Raw genomic sequence first — 21200 nt, forward strand, 5'->3', positions numbered from 1 at the left:
AGGTGTTGGTTTTTCTGGTGAAGGCATTCATCCATCTTCTCCTCTGAGCACTCCACCTTAGCATGAACCCAGCCTAAAACAAAAATCTAAGCCGCTGGCCATTGTCCATTGTAGTGGCTTTCAAGCTTTTAAAACTCAGCTACAGTGAGAATGTTTTATGTACGTTTTATATTTAAATACATGCATGTGTGTGTTTGTCATCTATACTATCATGTGCATATATGTGTAAATGATAGGGAGATGTGACACCAGGGGTTAAGCCATTGCTTGCTGTTACAATGGTAAGGGTTCAGTTTATTTAGGTGCCAGAATAGCTGTTTGCTGAATATTTGTTAAAGGAATATGTGCAGAGTAACCTAAAAGCAATAAAATATTTTACCAATAGAAGACATACTGATCTCCATGATGTGTCTTAGCCTCTTATTGTAATTTGTGGTGTGAAATTTATAAACCATCTGTTAATTCATCACTTTCATACCAGTGTTTAGTGACTTGCTAATTGAAAGGAGGTTGTTCAAAACCTTGGTAAAGTACAAATTCCATATTTCTGGATTTGTGGGTAAGACACCATGAACTAGGGAAAAGAGAAGAGGTAACGTATCAGAAATTGATACAGTCATGCTAGAAAGTAAGCAAGCAGGGAATTATTTAGGGCCATTCTTAGCCTAAATATACCCTAAGCATGATGGGATACAAACTGTACTAATTGAATAAATTCAATGGATCACACTTTTGGCATTTACACAGAATCTATAGCAGAGTGGGTATGAAGTGGCTTCTGTCAGCTAGTATACACAGATCTCTCTGTTCATCTTCGTCACCAGATACGTATGCAAAACAATGGAAAGATTTCCCTTCAGCTTTAGAAACAATGTGACACATTATTTTCCTGACTTAGTCTGTGGTAATCGATATTGAACAAGTAGAATGAACATAGCAGCATCTTTTAAGCGTGCAAGAAAATTGCTTGGAAATTTAGCTATTTCAGGCCCGAACAGTCCAGAAATAGCTGTTTTCTATCAGATATGCCAAAAATTGTGTAATTTTCTTCAACATATGTTTTAGAAATGTCTGGAGGAAACAGCATGTAAGCTTTAACCCATATGAAAACTATATTCAATATATACACTATGGAAAAACAACTGATCATCATTTCTAGTACCTAAAAAATACTGTTTGCTTTTACAGCTGGCACTTCTTTTTAAAAATAAATTCTTTAGTATTTATTCGGGAGTTTGGAGCCTTTAGACATGGACTAGACTGTGAACCACGTCCTCTGTGCATGGTTCTGGTGTTGGCTCCAGGGAGTCCAACAATGAGTTAATTCTGTGCTTGAAAAGCCAATGGCAAACATTTATAAGCTGCCTCGGTGACTCTGAACCCAGTGGTTACAAGTTTCCACCATTTCCCAAGGCACCTGTGTTTTTACCAAAGCCAAGTTCACAAACAGCTCATGATATCATACTTCCTCATGTTAACTGAGTTTTGTCACTCCCCCTAAAAGATGATGGCGGTGCTAGCACATTGACTCAGCTGGCTAATCCTTCGCCTGCAAGCATTGGCATCCTAGATGGATGTCAGTTCATGTCCCAGCGGTTCTGCTTCCCGTTCAGTTCCCTGCTTATGCCCTGGGAAAGCATGAAGGATGGGCCAAAGCCTTAGTACCCTGTGCATGCGTGAGAGACCATTGTGGCCATTTGGGGAGTGAACCAGCAGATGGGAAATCTTCCTGTGTGTCCTCTCTCTCTGTGGACTTTCCTTTGCAAAACAACATAAATAAATCTTTTTTAAAATTGATCTTTTTCCTAGTCTATGCTTAACGTTCCCAAGACTTTTTCATAGCCCCGTGGGGTGTGATTGAATAATGGAGATAGTTTACAGGTTAGCCATCTTCTTCAGGGCCTTATTCCTTTTTCTTCTTTACTGACAGTGTGGCTCATGAATCATCTGCAGCTGAAGAAAGTATGACAGAGTAATTTGCCTTTTTAGTCATATTTTCATGCTGATGTGTGTGTGTTTCCATTACTGTCATCCACTGAGAACTAGTTATATAAAAGGTTTATGCTAAAAGAAGAATGATTCAAAGACTTCAGCATCTTTCTGTTACAACCAGCTAGCATCTTTCTTGACATAGAACTTGTAGAAATCGAGTGTGAGGCAGTAAGTATCTTCCGAAATGATCCTGCTCTTCCCCTCTGCTCCATTGGATCATCCCACGTATAGCACCTGCATTTCCCATAAGGACCAAGAATAGCATGCCGTTGGCAAGCAGTGAGCCAAGATATGAGGACATCTTAAGTAGCCACAGAAAGTCCATGTGCCCCTACTTATTGCTCAGAGCTTTTTTCTAGTAGTCATTCATATGCGCTATTGACATGCATGAAGAATATGATGCTTGACACCAGCCTTGTTGTACAGCCAGCTAAGTTACCGCCTGCAGTGCCTTCTGGCTCCCTGTCTGAGAGTACTGGTTCAAGAATACCCTGTGGCTACACTTCTGATCCAGTTCCCTGCAGAAGATAGCCCTGGTACTTGAGCCCTGCACCATACAGTAGATCCAGTTGGAGCTCCAGGCTCCAGGCTCCAGCCTGAACCAGTCCCAGTCTTTGGAATCATTTTGGAAGTGAACTAATGTAGTGAACCACCTACCACCCCCTCTCCGTTCCTGTCACTCTCCCTTTTAAATAAATAAATAGAAAAATAGCATTCTTTTTATTTAATATGATGGTTGAGGGCATGAATTAAGTTCTGATTCCAAATGCGTTCATAGCTGTGTGTTTTGGACAGAGCTGCTGAACCTGTCCATACTTCAGCTACTCCTCATTGTGTTTGTAGTAAGAAATATAATAGTAGGGCCTGGCGGCGTGGCCTAGTGGCTAAAGTCCTTGCCTTGAAAGCCCCAGGATCCCATATGGACGCCGGTTCTAATCCCGGCAGCTCCACTTCCCATCCAGCTCCCTGCTTGTGTCCTGGAAAGCAGTCGAGGACGGCCCAATGCATTGGGACCCTGCACCTGTGTGGAAGACCCGGAAGAGATTCTTGGTTCCCTGCATCGGATCGGTGCGTACCGGCCCGTTGCGGCTCACTTGGGGAGTGAATCATCGGACGGAAGATCTTCCTGTCTCTCTCTCCTCCTCTGTGTATATCTGGCTGTAATAAAATGAATAAAGCTTTAAAAAAAAAAAGAAATATAATAGTAGTACTCACAGACTTGTGATAAAGAGTAAATGAATGAATACCTGGTCAACATACTGAATACTGTCATTTGATAACAAATGATCAGAAAATATTAGCTATGATTAACTATTCTATATTTTATATGAAATCTTATTACTAAAGGACTTACATAATCATGCTGCTTGGACATGAAAAGATTAGTGAGCACCATGATCTGTATCTGTCGAAGTATTTATTGCCTTATGGACTATTCTTAAATGCCAGCATTGTATTGTATTAGTTTGAACACAAAGGACATTGTTATAATCATTGACTGTTAATTAAGTAACCTAATTCCTCTTTACATCTCAATTTCAAATCAACATTACTTTTATTTTACTTAAATAAATGCTAAGAAGAAATTGCCAATGGGAAGATATTGCAATGATGAGAAGAATTAACTGTGTTTTTTAAATGGTATTTTTCTATATGTGAAAAATGTTCTTTCAAAAATTGTTCTGTGATCACTTCCAGATTAAAATTTATAACTGGATCTGCTGTGACTCTTTTTTGTAGAAGAATATTTGTACCAAGGTGGAACCCTTTAATAATTCCCTCATTATTTCACTAAAATTTATATTTTGAATTATACTACAAATGCATTATGAGTTAAAAATGCCTGTTAAAAATTATACAGAAAAATCTTGGAATGATTTGCTATAATTTCTTGTATTTTATTGAAAAAAAAAATTTATGTTTTATGAATTTGTGAACCTGTCGAATGCATTTTCACCTCAGTTTGTTCCTGTTGGCTAATGTGCCACAGTGTACTAGCGAGTGTGTTAACTACTGAGCTAACAGATAGGATACTTCATAATTTCATAGGAGGATGAAGATAAGAGGAAGGAAACAGCAAGTATATCACAGCTGTGTTTCAGGAAAACGAGGAGTATTAGACAGGCACAGAGCATAGGACCTAATAGCTCAGTGAGGATGATGGTGGAGGCAAGGGATGCGGAACATAACTGTGAGTCAAGGAGCTGACAGGAAGAATCTAAGAAAGATTGGGACAATTAAATGTAGTTGAAAAAACATATAAATGCCTTCTAGGCAGAAACGGCCAGATTAACAAAACTAAGAGGTGACCAGCAAAATGCTCAGTGTGGTGTGAATGAAGAGAACATTGGAGAATATGGCATGCGCCACACCATGGACACTAGCCGCTAAGAGTAATTTTAAGACTGGCCAGGATTTTTAATTTTTTATTTTTTGAAGGCAGGAGAGAATGCTGGAAGGTGAGCGAGAACCATGAAAAGGCTTGTTTTTATGTTTTATTTTTTGTTTGTATTGTAGAAAATTCTGGCACCAATGTTCAAGAGAGATTGGAGGAGAGCCCAGTTAGACAAGGGCAAACACTTAGAAGACCACCATAAAAGAGGACACTGTTAATTAAGGCAGTCAGTAAGAGAAAGAAATGGAAACTGTTTAGAAGATGAACTTGCCTCAGTGCCCCCTGTCAGCCCAAGTGCCAAAAGTAGAATCTCCAAAGGTTTGAGACAGGATGCTGCCCTCTGCGGAGAGGGGCAAGGAGGCAGAGGCCGTCTCATCCTGCCTTACATTTTACCCAGGCAGCTGCCCACCTGTGGAGCTTTCCAGTAAAGGTGACCAGTTGACCGTTAGAAAATTGGATTTAAAATTCTGAAAAGCTTAATTGGAAAGTAATCAGCTGAGAAATCATAACCTAGGATTCTTAACTGTGATCCTGTAGTTGGATTCTGGCAAAGGTCTATGGCCTACATGAAAATAAGGAAAAGTGATGAGAGCTAAAGTTGGAAACCTCGTAAAATACGAGTTATTTGTGGCACCAGAAAAATGGACAACCGCAGAGCATTCTTGACAGGTAGTGGGGAGAAAATTTCAAGTGGAAAAGAAGTTCTTGGAAACTAAGGTACAAGAAGGATGAAGGCCAACAGACCTTACTGTATGCATGGGAAATGTCTGAAAACAAAACATGCTCACTGAACTGTCCAGAGTATCCGGTTCTGGAAAGTATGTTTGAAGAGGATAATTAAATAATACATTTCCATTTGGTGTTTGAATTTTTTAAGAAAAAAAGTTACAACAGTATAATTTTAGCAACTTCTTATGAGGGTTTTAAAAAATATGATCTTAAGATGTAAAATATGGTCAATAGAAAATGAAAAAGAAATCCTTCCACCCCCATTAAGCTTATTTCAGAAGAAAGGATGGAAAGGGCAGTGTGGAGTGGCCAACCACGTCATACTCCAGTTAGGTCTGAAAAGATAAGGGCTGACAGGAGCCTTTTAGCTTGGTATTTAGATTTGGTCACAAATGACCTTATTAAAAGCAGTTTCATGAAAGGCTAAGGGCAGAAAGCTGACCACAACGGCGGGAAGTGGAAAGGCAGGGCGTAATAAGGTGGTTTAAGACATCTAGTAAGCCCGAAGCTTGAGTGTAAAGGAAGAGAAAAATATTTTTAGATAGGGATTTGGGACTCAGTGTGGGCAAACTGCACACAGTCCTTGGAGTGGTAACACAGAGCTCCATGCAAAATACCAAGCCAATCACCAAGGGTCAAGAACGAGTGTGAGCAGTTCACTGGCCAGCTGCAGGGATTCCTGCTGCAGTGTCTCTCCAGTTGGGATCAGCAGGGAGTGGGACAAAGAATTGATGTTGCTGCTCCGCAAGATGTGTTGGGAGGAAGAGACCTTACCTTGCTTGTGTGCCGGAAGTAGTTACCAGAAGAGGACAAAAGCTGGAAAGCTCAGAAACCAGTTGAGGCTCTAATATGTATGTTTAGTTTAGAAAATAAGTCTATTTCTGAATATGAAGTTCCATACAAAATGTGAAACTCACTATGTCCCAAAGGCTATGGTCATCCATGTGTTTGAAGCATAATTACATTAGAAAAAAATCTGTTCAGAGGGCTGTTAATAAGCTAGTAAATTTCTTCTTTCTTTTTCTTCTTCTTCCACTAAAGCCGAACAACAACATACCCTTACACCGAAACACAGATGTACAGCCAGAACACTGGAGGGAATTACTTTGATACCCAAGGGAGTTCTGCCCAGGTGACGACCGTGGTCTCCTCCCACAGCATGGTGGGCACTGGTGGGATCCAGATGGGCGTCACGGGAGGCCAGCTCATCAGCAGCTCGGGAGGAACCTACCTGATCGGCAACTCCATGGAGAATTCAGGGCATGCGGTGACACACACCACTCGGGCCTCCCCTGCGACAGTAAGTGTTTGAGTTTTCCTGCATTCAGTTTAACGTGGGAAACCTGCGTTGTCACTTCTCCTCTGTAAAGGGCAAAAAAAAAAAAAAAAAAAAAAAAGACACAGGCTGGACAGGGCAAGCATGTATTGAGCAGCTTCTGTACTGGGCTGGGGCAGATTGTGGAATGTGTGGTGTTAGGCAAAATGGTGTGCAAGCATTTAGTTTGCAATTGAGTAACTGGGAAAGCTTTCATTAGTAACAGGCAGTCAAAAAAGGTGATTTTCACTCATTGAGCCAAATAGATTTTTTTCAACGATATTCAGTAAAATACATTAAATTGCTGCTGAAAGACGCTACTTTCATGTTCTGCCCACTTTATAAGACTAAAAAAACAGTAAAATATAATTTTCTTGAAATTGTCATATCTTTCCATGATATTTCCACTAGCTCACTATGAGAAAAATTATACTGAGTAAACATTTCCCAAATCTTAGATGTTTAAGTGTTGTCATACTCACTACCTGTACTGTTCTTTACTTCATGTATTTTTTTAAGGAAACAAATTTTAAGATAGAAACCATATGCAGTTTTCCTGATATATATGGAAAGCAATACTTAAGTTGCAAAAACTTTAAGAAAAATTGTCCCTGTATCCTGTATGAACTTATGTTGCATTCTACCAGAGGGACACCTGGGAAAGCCCTGATGCAGGTGACTTAAAATGAAAAGTGTGTTTAGGTTGACTGTTAGCATAGTGATGAACAAACAATATCTTAGGGGCACACCTCCATATTTGAGTTGTCAAGCTTTAAAAGCTTAATAAATATTTATTTTGATACAGTGTACTCAAATGTGTTGAAATGGTGTCATTGAAATAATCACGGAAGGTTGCATAGCATTTGACATCATCAACTCTGTAACCCAAACCTCGCTGTTTTCACCTCGGCTTAGCATATGGGGGAAGAAAGATTGGTTAGAGCCGCATAGCTTAAGCACCAAGGGAAATGATTGGTTGGTGTTTCATATCCAAGGGAGCTGAGAATTTGAATTAAGTAGGTGCAACCCTTTCTTAGCATCTTGCTTTGTAGTTTTCTTCTTGAAACATCATATAGGGGGAATAAATTTGTCAGAAAATATTAATATGAGAGATTTATATATTTTATGGAATTTCTTCCAAGTATCATGTGCTTAGTAAGTACTTTGGATATATGCCTTCCGTATCTATGGTGATTACGTGTGTTCACCTTCTCATCACTTAGGTCCTTTCCTCTAATATCAGAACCTTTCACTTGCAATTGCCTCTTGTTGTTATTGTTATTATTTATTTATTTACTAACATCAAAGCAGATGAATAGCAGTTCTGGATGGAGAGTTCCTTTTGTATTTTTTCTTTGTGTTTCTGAAGCATTACTTGTGTTTAGAAATACAGTATTTCTAAGCCTTTTAGTCACAACAGAATGTTTATGCAGGTTTGAAGCCCACCGCAGTTGCCACTCATAAATTAGAGCTTCTGCGGACCCCAGTTCCCCTCTGATTAAAATAAAAGTTTGTTAAAGACTGAATGATTTCCTGGATTATAAAGTATCCTAGAGCTCGAAATATCTATGTCTTTACCACGAGGAGGCATGATGGAACAAAAAAAGTACTAGTACTTTGTAGCAGTCTCAATAATAGCCACCCAGAAAGTAATTTTCAGTGAACAGGAAAGTGCCCACACTCACCAAGGCCTCAGGAAAACTGAACCACCAGTGTTCCGTTGCCGACTGACAGTGGGTGGCACGTGACCCTTCCGGCATTCCCGTTTCTCCTCACATGGATGTCGAGCTGCTTGTCGTGTTACAAACAGCTTCACCAACCGGATTCAGGCTTAGCAACTCTTGTGAGAGTTATCGATGAATTAACAACATCATATATCCCATCTTGTGTAAATACAGTTGCAACTATGAACATAAGAAGTTGTATGGTTTGATTAAAAACAATCTTGGTAAGGTGTTTTCTCTCATGGAGGAAGGAAGATAACATTGCTCCCTAAGTTATATGTCACACAGTTTTTATATAAGATATTTATTATGTTAGTTGGTAAACTAATAATATAACTGAATTATAAAAATTGGGATAATTTGAAAGCTTTTAAATAAACACTAATTATGCTACCAGCTATATAAGGTTATACTTAGAGCCTTCACATTCATATTTTTTTGCTAGGGTGAACATTCTTAGTGGTTTTTTGGTTGGTTTTCTACAAAAATCACTTTTCAATAAAAGGAGTATAGTTTAAACATAACCTATTGCCTGGAAAAAAATCACAAAGTACCTTCATAAAAGCCCATATGATACTATCTATGTATCAGATATTACTGTGGTAGTGGTTATTCTATTATCTTGCATGTAGTTTTTGTAAACACAGTTGGTTAAGATTCCTCACTCGCTCAACCTCAAGATCTGCTTCTTTCTGAGTCACAGAGAGGTTGCGAGGTTTGGGTTATTCGTCCATTTCTGTTACTGTAGTAATATTTACCACAAAGGTTAGTTTCCATGAAACTCATTCAGGATTTTCTGCTTTCTTCCTCTTGGCCACCTGTTAGAATATTGGCAGATTTTTAGTTGTTTTGATTCCTAGAAATTAAGATTTTTTTTAGTAGATACCATGTCGTTAAAGGGAATTTGTTTGATTTCATGATTTTCCTTACTTGTAAAACCATAATGTAAAGCAAATATGAGCACAGTCTGTGGCAACTTTTTGGTCGAGTATCAAATCAGTTCTTGCCAAGCACTGCGTGAGACTTACCTGTCCTCACTGTTCAACCTGTAACCTGTATGGCGTGGTTGGTGCATCTGCCTGTATAGGAGTAGCCTATTTTGAAGCCCAAATTCCTGACCTTGAAATGCAGCCAGCCCTTTGTATCCGTCATCTCCATACACATGTGCTTAACCAAATAGTCAAAGCTGTTTGAAGAAATTGCATTTGTATTACTGAACACGTGCACACTTTTCCCCCTCCTCATTATCCCATAAGCAGTGCAGCACGTTTAGGTAATATTGACATGGTGGTAGATGTATCCTCAGAATCTAGAGATGATTTTAAAGAAATGGGAGTAAGAGTGTAAGTTATACATAAGTAAAGCACCGTTGGTGAAAGGACTTGAGCATGTTGGACTTGTGTCTGTGAGGCTCCTGGAACCAATCCCCATGGATGCCAAAGATGACTAGTGACACAGGCTATTCCTGTAGATCCTTCAACCAAACTGTCGATCAGTTAGGTTGACAGGAAATTACTTAGGTTTAGGCACTTCTGATAGCGCAAATTGAACACTTTCACTCAGTACTTGGATAGCAAAGCTTCCTGCTGTGGTTCTCAAAGTAAATACTTTGGTTCTTTCTTACATTTTACTTATGTCTTTCCATATATGGTTTAATATCATTTGGAATAATTTTCTAACACAAAAATGTTCTATAACAGACAGATGCATTTTTCAAAATATCCTATGGAAAAAAGTGACTTGAAGTTACTAAGGAGTTACTACACTAGTCTATAGTCAGTATAAAATCTTGAGTTGTCTTCCCTGTAGTAGAGAGATCTCAGAATTATCAAGAGAATTTTTATTTATTTTTTTACGAAAGATGAATTTAAAAACAAGTTTTTTGAAAGGCAGATTTAACAGAAGGGGAGCTCAGGGCAAGAAAGACCTTACACCTGCTGATTCACGCCCTACAGGGCCATAACAAGCAGGGTTGGGTCAGAGTGAGTCCACAGCCAGAAGCTTCATCCAGCTGTCCCATGTGGGTGCAGGAGCCCAAACATGAGCCATCAGCCACTGATTTCCCCAACCCGTTATCAGGGAGCTGGAATGGAAGTGGAGCAGCCAGATCCAAATTGTTGTCCATATGGTATGCCAGCTTTGCAGGTGGCAGCTTAACCTTTGTGCCACAACACTGGCCCCCATTCTGTTTGAATATAGGCCTTCCTTTAGTTTAATAATTTTATGCTAAAATTTTGGCATAAAGATTGTTCAGTGCTTCGTGTTTGGCCTCAGGCACTGTAACTTTTTCAGTTTGCAAAGTTCATAGAATTATCAGCATTTTTCAGATTATTATGATACATTTTAAAAGATTGGTTTATTTGATTTAAAAGCAGAGTTACAGAAAGAGAGGAGGAGACAGAGATCTTTTAACCATTATTTCACTCCCCAAATGTCCACAACTGTGTCGGTTGGGCCAGGTTGTGCCCAGGAGCCTCCAGCTCCATATGGGTTTTCCACATGGGTTGCACTGGCCCACATGTTTTGCTGCTTTCCTAGGCCTGTTAGCTGGGAGCCAGATGGGAAGTGGGACATCTGTGATGTGAACTGGAATTCGTTTGGAATGCCAGCATCACAGCCACCCAACCTGCTGCACAACAGTGCAAGCCGCACAAATGAAATTCCGTATGTCAAATATGTGGTGAAAAAAAAAAATCAGTACTCACATTTGACCCACATAAAAGTTACCCTGTAATTTCTAGTATTCCTTCATTAGGTCTGTAGGGTCTATATGGTTATAGATTACATATGTATTGGTTGTGTGTATGCACATGCGTAATGCTTTTACTTTGGTCAAGTGTAGATACACATACATTTAAAATGTGTATCGTTTTCTGCTGAAAAACAGAAATGTTTAGAATAATCATATAATATTGTTGTTGGCCCATCATGGATGTGAGGTTAGCTAATTTTCACGTGGAAGGTAGTTTAGATTCTGTTAAAATAAGATCAGGGACCGATCTGTTAGTGTTTAAGGAGCACGTGGACACTGGGGGACGAGGCGGCTGGCTCACACTTCAGGCGCACTTGGTCTTTCTCCTGCTCTCACCCTGCACCACGTGGGCTTCACAACTCTGCCTTTATTGACTTGACATTCAAGGATGCTTTTCTTGATTACTTTTATGTATAATCATTTGTAGAATTTTAGAATTTTGTAACCCCAGCAGCATTTGCATTTGAAGATGAAAAATTTGTGAATGTACTCATTGATTTTTAATGCCCATCACAACATACTCCATCATATATGCAAATACAATGTAATGAGTAAATTTCTGTAAACTTAATTCTACCTAAAAGTATATTTGTGTTCTTCTAATTAGATGATTATTTATGCACATGCTTTTCTTCTTGGTAACTAAATAAGATTACATTAATCATTTGAAACATTGAATGAAAGCTAATTTAACATTTTAATATATATTTAGTAATTATATATGTAAATATGTCAAATTACCATTGTTCATATCTCTACCTCTTGGTTAATATAAAATATCATAACTTATTTTTAATTATTTGGGAGGAAATTTGAACCATGTTGTGTAAGTTTGACTTATCATTTGAGTTATAGAAAGCCAGGAATTTCTTATTATTTTATTTGTTTACTTCTGGGCTTCCATGTTCATGAATTTGGTGAAAAGGAACATTTACCAAGAAGTTGAAGAGTATGTTTAGCTGCCAAGAAAATAATTTTGTCTTTTTATTGTATTGCTGGGATGATGCTAATGACTGCTTATTTTTATTTTAAAAGGGCTGCTCACTCAATTGTACATATCAGCTATACACACTTACATTCCAAGTACAAAAGATTTAAGAAAGTGCAAAAAGGAGTCATGCTCAGTATGTTCTCCAGTTTTTCTTGGCAGAAATATTCTATCTTGTGTTTTTGTCATCCCATAATCCTTCTCCAGATTTTACATTTTCACAACAGTGCATGAAGGACTTCCTTTTATTTATGTGGAATAAGTGTAAGAAAAGTAGCTGAATTGCCTTTTAAACATGTTTTAAACTAACGCAAAGAGAACGTATTTCATAGACAAAATTTTAGGGAGATAACTGTATTTCCTCTTTAATCATCCCCCCCTTAATCCTTCTTCTTTCCTTTACTTTTTGCAGTAACATAATTTCAGTTTAGTTTATAATCTCATGCTTAATGCACCATTAACCATATGCTCAACAAGGGAAGAGTAGCGACTGCTCTTCCATAGGACTGTAGACAAAGGCCAAAATAGGAATTGCATTGTATCCATTTTGTTCTGACTTTTGTGTTAGTATGTGTTCTCTAGTAACTACCATATGTCAGAGAAAACATATTTGTCTGTTTTAGGGCTGGCTTATTTCACTAAGCATAATGTTCTCCAGTTGCAGCAAGAAAATAAAATTTCTTTTTAATGGCTGGGTAGTATGCTTTTGTGTATATATACCGCGTTTTCTTCATCTCTTCATCAGTTGGTGGACATCTGGGTTGATTCTGTATCTTATCTATTGCAACTTTAAGCTGCAGTGAGTGTGGGTTACATGTACAGATTTCATTTCCTCTATGTAAATGTGCAGGAATGGGAATGCTGGATCATATGGTAAATCTCTTTTCAGGTTTGTGAGGATCTCCATACTGTCTTCCATAACGGTTGGACTGGTTTTCTTTGCCAGCAACTTTGTGTTCATGCATGCATCTTTTCCTCCACACGGTCACCGACATCTGTTTCGTGTGGTGTTGTATGATAGCCATTCTAGCGTGGGTGCTGTGAAACCTCCTTGTAATTTTCATTTGCATTTCCCTGATGTCTAGTGATCCTGAGCACACTTTTCATGCATCTGTTGGCCATTTATGAATCATCCTTTGGAAAATCCTTGGTCATGTCCCTTGCCCATTTCGTGACTGAATTGTTTGTTCTGTGGCTGAGTTTCTTAAGCTCCTTGTTTATTCTGCATCTTACTCCTTTATCAGTGGCACAGTTTAAACACTTTTCCCCTTTCTGTTGATTGCGTTTTGACCTTGTTATATACAGAAGCTGTGCTTCCTTGGATATCAGAAGCTTTTTACTTGATGTCATCCCATTTCTCTTACTTACTTTTACTGCCTGTGCTTCTGAGGTCTTATCCAAGAAGTCTGTCACTGTACCAAGGCCTTGCAGAGTCTTCCCAATATTTCCCAGTAGTAATTTGATGGTATCAGGCCTGAGATTTAGCCGCTTGATCCACTGTGAGTTGATGTTTGTATCAGGTGAAAATCTGGCATCTTATTGCATACTTCTGCACATGGAGATCCAGATTTTCTCAACATCATTTGCTGAAGTGGCAGTCTTCTCCCCTGATACGAATTTTAACTTGTCTGTCCAGGATATGTTGGTTTTAGGTACATGAACTGATTTATGGAGCTTCTATTCTGTTCCGCTGGTCTACTTGTCTAATTTTCTTCCAGTACCAGGCTGTTTGGATTATACCAGCACTGCACAAAACTCGGTGTATTGTTGTTTGAGGTTTCTTTAGTTATCCAGGGTCTCTTGTGCTTGCATGTGAATTTCAGCACCATTTTTCATTGTTATGAGAACAGTGTCTTCACTATTTTTATCGGGATCACATTGCATCTTTAAACGGCTTTGGATAGTATGGACATTTTGATGTTATTCTTCCAATGTTTTTGTTTGCTTGGTGTCTTCATTTATCTCTTTCTTTAATTTTTTATAATTTTTATCATAGAGATATTTTACATTCTTGGTTAAATGTAACCAAAATATTTGTATTTTATATAATTAACGAGAATCATATTGATCTTGTCAGTTCTTTCTCAGACATGGTGTCATTGCTTGTGTATATGAATGCTGTTGTTGAGTATTACTGATTTTCAAGCCTGCAGCATTGCTCTATTCTCCTATAATTTCTAGTAATCTCTAAGTGGAGTCTTGGTTCTCTTATATAAAGGTCCTTATCATCTGCAAACAGGAATGGTTTGACTTGCTCCCTTCCAATTTGTATGCTTTTGATTGTTTTAAGGATTTATTTATGGGCTTGGCATGATGGCCTAAATCCTCACCTTGCAACTGTCATCGTCTCGTGGGTGCCGGTTCATGTCCCAGATGCTCCACTTCCCATCCAGCTCCCTGCTTGTGGCCTGGGAAAGCAGTTGACAGCGGCCTGGGAAAGCAGTAGTGGATGGCCCAAAAACTTGGGACCCTGCACCCATGTTGGAGATCCGAAAGGAGCTCCTGGCTTTGAATTAACTCAGCTCCAGCTTTTATGGTCACTTGGGGAGCAAACCAATGGAAGTAAGATCTTTCTGTCTCTCCTTCTCTGTGTAAATCTGCCTTTGCCAGAAAAAATTTTTAAAAATCTTAAAAATAGATTTATTTATTTATATATTCATTCTTTCTCTCATTGGGAATGCAGCCTTAGAAAGGAGAAACAGAGATCTCCTCTCTGCTGGTTCACTCCCCAAATGGCTACAACAGCCAGCAATGGGTTGTCAATCCTCTACTGCTTTCCCAGACACAGACAGGGAACAGGATCAGAAGCAGGTCAGCAGGACACTGACTGGCGCTGTGGTGTGCCAGTGCCATAGCCAGAGTCTTGGCCTGTTATGCCATGGTAGCCTTCCCTATGTTTTTGTTTATGTATTTGTTTTCCTTGCCTAATGGCTCCAAGTAAAATCTTCAGAACTGTACTGAATAGCAGTGGTGAAAACTGGTATTCTTGTTTGGCTCCAGACACTAGTGAAAATGTCTACAACTTTTCCCCATTCCAGTTGATGGTGACTATGGATCTGTTGTAAATTGATTTGATTGTGTTGAGAGGTATCCCTGCAATACCAATTGTGTTTAAAATGTTTCTTATCATGACATGATTTTGTATTTTATGGAATTCATTCTGTGCATCTGTTAAGATAATCATGTAGTTTTTGTCAGCTTGTTAATATGATGGATCATGTTTGTTGATTTCCATATGTTGAACCATCCCTGCATTCTTAGGATGAACCCCACTAGGCCCCAGTGGATGATCTTTTTTGATATGTTGCTGGAGTCGGGTAGCTGGCAGCTTGTTGAGGATCTGTGCATCAGAGTTCATCAGGAATGTTGGATCATACTTCTCTTTTTCTGATTTTAATGATGGCCTCCTGGGAGTTTATGTGGATTGCCTCTATTTTAACTGTTTTAAATAGTTTGAGAAGAATTGATATTAGTCCATCAGGTGTTTTTATACATCTGTTTGTTTCAAAGCGTTACAGAAAGAGGGAGTGATAGCATTTTTCCTGAATACTCCATATACTCTTAGTAGTTTTCTGGTCTGTTGCACATTCACAGGGTGTAGGGAATCCTCACTCTACCCCATGAGCTTCCCTTGACAGAGTGCCGCCTCATATCTGAACCAGGTCTTGTAGTGGGAGGGGAGGGGAGCAGTGTGCTAACCAATCAGAGTTAACTGGAGACCCTGAAGCCCCAACAAGCTTGTCCATGCAGAGCCTGTGTCAGTAAGGACTGCAGATTGACCCTGTGTGACAAAGTCTACTAGAGGCATGTGGGCTGCCACAGTGGGAACTTGAATCTTTTCCCCAGACAAGGTCACCAGTGGAGTAGGGGCATTTCTAGATTCTCATTGTTGTGGAAAGATGGCCTTCCCACCAGGTGCTGGCCGCAGGAGCCACGGAAGCTGTCCTGTGAGCTGAGGAATGTCTGTATAGTTCTTGCTCTTGCCCAGAGATCTCTTTGTTCTGTCGACTTTCCATTGGAAACCTCTCCAACTGGCTCCTAATGCTGATCTTTATCTGGTTTCCAGATATTTTTTCATGATTAGGATCAGGGCATCTTTTCCTTATTCAGCCATCTTAGAATCCACCCATCTATCTTAACAAAAGAGAAAAAAATATGTTAAATTACTAGTTGGGTTATTAGTTACTACTGTAGAGAGATAAAAGTACAATATCGTCACTTGAATGAAAACCTGTTTTTCATTATCACATGTAAAGTTATGCTTGGAGCCAAGTAATTTTTAAAGTGAGAAGTGTGCATATATGTTCATATTTTATATTTCATGGAGATATGGTTTCTGTATTCAAAATAGCATTAGTCTTCCCACTAGTTTCAGCACTGTTATGGGGAAAGCTCTCCACTGTTTTGGCAGCACGCATCTCTGTTACGATCTTAGTATGGTCTGTTCTCCTGGGTCCCGTTTTCCTGAGGCTCCTTGAGCCCTCAAACAAACTGTTCACACGGTGTAACACAAATCAGCTTCCGGCACAAGTGGACTGAAGGTTCTGGGACCTCATTTTCACAACACTTAATCAAATGGGACTTTGAGTGACTTGCAGCCTTCATCACTTCATCTGCATTCCATTCAGCTGTCAGTCAGTTCCACGCTGCACCAGCCTAGAAGCTGATAAGATCTGGAGGCAGTAATTTTGCGGTTAAGGCTGCAAGTCACTCCACTCCTGGAAATCTTGATAAACTGGAAGATTAAGACAAACAGAGTAACAAGGCCTTCAGTTGCTCCTCAGCATCGCCCAAGAATTCATCTGAGTTTTGGAACCAATAATAATAGTAACAATGAGTTTTTATTATTCATCAATTTTATACCGAACCAGCATTTCAGAACACACATAGATTTTAGCACTCTAGAAGTAGCTACATTCGATTTCGCACAAATCTGGATTGGGAAGGTTTAATGATATTTGTGAATTCCACTCATAAATGTGAGATTGAGGTCTGTTCCAGATAATTTGCTATATCGCTTTTACTTGATCCTTTCTTATATTTATAAATAGGATTTCAAATTTATTTAATATTTTGAAATGACTGTACATTTTGTAGGAAAAATCACAGGTTTATTGTTTCATTCATGGTGATGAGCAATCCACATAAAGTATGAAATGTATTGTTGGCAAATTAAAATACACCATTTCTGGTTTCTTTTAGAATCCATTTATGGTGTTTGGCTGCAGCTGTTGGTGGCAGTAAACTTCATACACTATGAATTTTTAACCTAACCACGGGATTGAGAAATATTTTCACACATTCAGTTTAAATTGACTTAGATAAGTTTTAATGATGTTCCCTTCTGTCTTTTACAAAGACAGCAAGCAGTGATTTTTCTTAAATTGTGCTTTGCAAGTTTTGAAAAAAAATGCAGCTCAACAAGAGAGAAAAGTAAAATCTAAAACCAGGAAAGATGTAATTGGGTCAGGATTTGTGGTTATAATGATTATATTGCTGATAAAAAGAAAACAAAGAACTGTAAGAGTAAAACTTTAGTAAGATAAGTAATTGCAAAGTGAGTATACAAGGCAATCAATAGCTTTTTTTGTGTACAGACAGCAGTAGCTTTTCCGTACACCAACGCGGGAGTTGGTGTTGGAGAGTAGCAGGTGAGCATCCTGCTGCTGACGCTAGCATCCCCTGTGGTGTCAGGTGTGTCTCAGCTGTACCACCTCCTGACCAGCACCCTGCTGACGAACTGGGAGAGGGAGATGGCCCACGTGTTGTGCCCTTGAAAGTCACAGGACTCAGATGAAACACACTGCTGGCCATTGCACTGGACAGACCCAGATGAAGCTCCTGGCTTCTGTCTCTACATTGAAGCCATTTGGGGGTAAATCAGTAGGTGAAACATTCTCTCTCTCTTCATCTCTTCCTCCCTTTCTGAAAGACAAAATAAACAAAATAAAATAAAAAAGACAAAATAAACAAGTAAATCTTCAAAAAATGTAATGGAAGCAAAGCTGTCATTTAAAATGGAAAAAAATATATCTGGCAATAATTAGCCATGTATGTTTAGCATCTGACTCGTAAATAAAACTTTTTAAAAACTTTTTAAAAACTTTTTAAAAAAGTTTTATTTTGAGGCAAACAGAAGTAAAGTTAGATAATTGGAAAGATATTTTGTTGAGTAGAGATACCAGTGTCTGGCCTAGAGCAGTAGCCTAATGGCTAAAGTCCTCACCTTACATCCGCCAGGTTACCACATAGGTGCTGGTTCATGTCCTGGCTGCTCCACTTCCCACCCAGCTCCCTGATTGTGGCCTGGGAAAGCAGTCGAGGATGAGCCAACGCCTTGGGATCTTGTACCCATGTGGGAGACCCGGAAGAAGCTCCTAACACTTGGGTTTGGATCGGTTCAGTTCCAACCGTTGTAACCACTTGGGGAGTGAACCAGCAGAAGGAAGATCTTCCTCTCTGTGTCTCCTTCTCTCTGTAGATCTGACTTTCCAATTAGCAAAATTAACTTGAAAAAAGGAATAGCGGTATCATGCATTGAATCTTTAAATTCATTGAAATATTTCAACACAATCTCATAGTAACATTAGATTCATTTCTTTTAAAAGGTGATTAAATTAATGTGCAGATGTAGTACAGAAACTTTTGTAAGATAAATAATGGAAGTATGATGGGGTGAACAGTTTACTTTTGTTTTTGAATATTACAACATTATGTGAAGTAAGCCAAATTCTCTAGCAATATGAATATACCAATAAATTGAATAGACTGTAGACCATAAACATATTAAATACATACATACATATAATATAGGATAATGATAATACTGCTTGTCGGTAGAAACGTGATGTGTCATCAGTAAATGCTGCCTGAAACAAGTGGAAAATAATTTAGTAAGTAAACTTCTGTTAGTTGCATACACTATTCTTTACATCAAAATTAACTTCATTTATGTCTTATTATCCTCCATCGCATGGGAAGCACGATGTAAAATTAAGATGCTCCAAAGAGTATGTTGATAAGCCCAATTACATAAAATGCAACCATTTTTTTGACAATCCACTATAAATGAAGACAGTGGCAAATAACACACAGAAGTTTAAACTTGGATAATTAAAAAGGTATATTGAATAAGACATGCCAATATCACTCAGTGAAGCTCTTTTAATTATTAAGACTGCATTGAAGTTAAGACATCCTCAGAGTACTGATTTTCTAACATGTAAGACACTGTCACAAAGCCATAAAAAATCCCTAAAATGGAAAAAATATGAACAAGAAGTTCAGTGAAAAAGAAATGAAAAACCATAAAAACATCCATTTCTCATCTTTCATTCAGGCAAAGTTGGACAATTTAGTAAGTGTTAGCAAATATGTAAGGAAACGGGCAGCCTTAGTCATTATCTCATGGAAATGTGGAAATTCTTGCCACATTGAAAATACACATAACCTTTGGCCCAGTGACTGCATATCCAGGGATTTATCTGATTAGTAATGCCCTTAGGTATATGAAATACTGCGTTAATGACTTACTGGTTGTACAATTATTAATACAAATGGGAAACTCCCATTTGTCCATTAGTAGAATTATGTAGAATTGTATATAGCTCGTGAATATGCAAGTCATGTGTATACAATGATATGGCCAGAGCTCCATAATGATAAGTGCAAAGGCCAGTTAAGTGTGTGTGTGTGTGAGCAGAAACATACACTTGGGGCTGTAGGAGACTGCTGCCCTGGAACGCCCACGGCTGCAGGTCAGAGTCCCAGCTGCTCTGCTTCTGGTTCTGTGTCCTGCTAGGACATGCTCGGAGACAGCAGTTCATGTCTCAAGCACTGTGCCCCTGCCGCCCGAGTGGAAGACCCAGACTGAATTCCTGGCTCTGGGCATCAGCGCTGCCCCTCGCTGGCTGTCGCAGCTATTTGGGATTGACTAGGAAACCTAAGAACTCTTTTATCCCAGTCACTGTGCCTCTTACATAGATGAAAATAATAAATAAATAAACATTAAGAAAGAATGCATAAACAGTGAAGGAAACCATTTTTTAAAAATTAAATAGCAATTTATACTCCTGCTTTTACAAGCACCAAGATATCTTTACCAGAACGCATAAAGAAAGAACAGGGATGGACAAGTGAACATTATCTATTTATGAAAAGTAACGTGTTAGAAAAAAATGACAAGGGAGCTTTTGATTTCAGCATTATGAAACGTATTTTGCTTCTTCATATTATACAAGAGCATGGTGGCTGAAACAATCCTTTATTAAAGGTTAATATTTGTGAGTATTAAGTATTAAGATGATCTGTGAAGTGTCATTATTCAAATAAACCTTGATAATGATTTTTGCATAAAGACTTCCTTCACTGGACAGTTGAGAATTTAGAAGATGAAAAACCAGAATTGAATATGGTTGAGGTTTTGGGAGCCATTCTTCTTTTTCTTTTTAAGATTTATTTTATTTTTGCGAAGTCAGATGTACAGACAGCAGGAGAGACAAATGATTCGCTCCCCAAGTGGCCACGACAGCTGGAGCTGTGCCAGTCCGAAGTCAGGAGCCTGGAACTTCTTGCACGTGGGTGTAGGGTCTTAAAGCATTGGACTATCCTCGACTGCTTTCCCAGGCCACGAACAGGGAGCTGGATGGGAGCCAGGCTGCCAGGATTAGAACTGGCGTTATTTGGAATCCCGGCGTATACAAAGTGAGGACTGTATCTGCTAGGCTTCCCTGCTGGGCCCTGGAACCATTCTTAATACCTTCAGGATTTTAGAATGAAAATACGTATATTCACAGGTTTTGCTTGTCACTGCATTTGTCTTACACTTATTAAGCAGTTAGCATTTATTATGCATTGCGTTTCTGTGAGGGCTTGTAGTGTGGGCTGATCATGCTAGTATCAGCGCTGTGAGGGACCTAAACCTCCAAGGCAGAAACGGACATCCCGTAACCTGGCAGTCCTGTGGTGAGCTTCACCCATTGTCTTACCACTAAGCTTCCAAACCACCGATGTGATTTCAAACGCACCCAAACTGAGTTCATCTCGTCATACTACTGTATTACGCCTGAGTCTCCTACAGGCGTGGTAGCGAGGGATTAACATCAGATCGCAAATCCAGTTAATATTTGAACTGCACAGTAACCCTTTCATTTGAGTTAGCCAGGGCCATAGCCACAGTGTCCACGACCTGCCTTCTTTTTTTTTTTTGAAGATTGATTTATTTTATTACAGTCAGATATACAGAGAGGAGGAGAGACAGAGAGGCAGATCTTCCCTCCGATGATTCACTCCCCAAGTGAGCCACA

General features: G+C 39.0%; 1 protein-coding gene across 6 annotated transcripts in view; it reads left to right on the top strand.

Moving 5' to 3' along the window:
• Positions 1-21200, top strand: part of RFX3 (regulatory factor X3) — a 238008-nt gene that overhangs the window by 143118 nt on the left and 73690 nt on the right. For all 6 annotated transcript variants that reach the window (XR_009244434.1, XM_058657283.1, XM_058657287.1 and 3 more), the window contains one exon: positions 6158-6416. Coding sequence is in view for 5 of the 6 variants with exons in the window: in XM_058657283.1 (XP_058513266.1) it covers positions 6158-6416 (259 nt within the window). In the remaining variant the exon portion in view is untranslated. The remainder of the gene's footprint in view (positions 1-6157; positions 6417-21200) is intronic.

This window comes from Ochotona princeps, chromosome 31 (assembly GCF_030435755.1).
Source record: "Ochotona princeps isolate mOchPri1 chromosome 31, mOchPri1.hap1, whole genome shotgun sequence".
Classification (NCBI taxonomy): Eukaryota; Metazoa; Chordata; class Mammalia; order Lagomorpha; family Ochotonidae; genus Ochotona; species Ochotona princeps.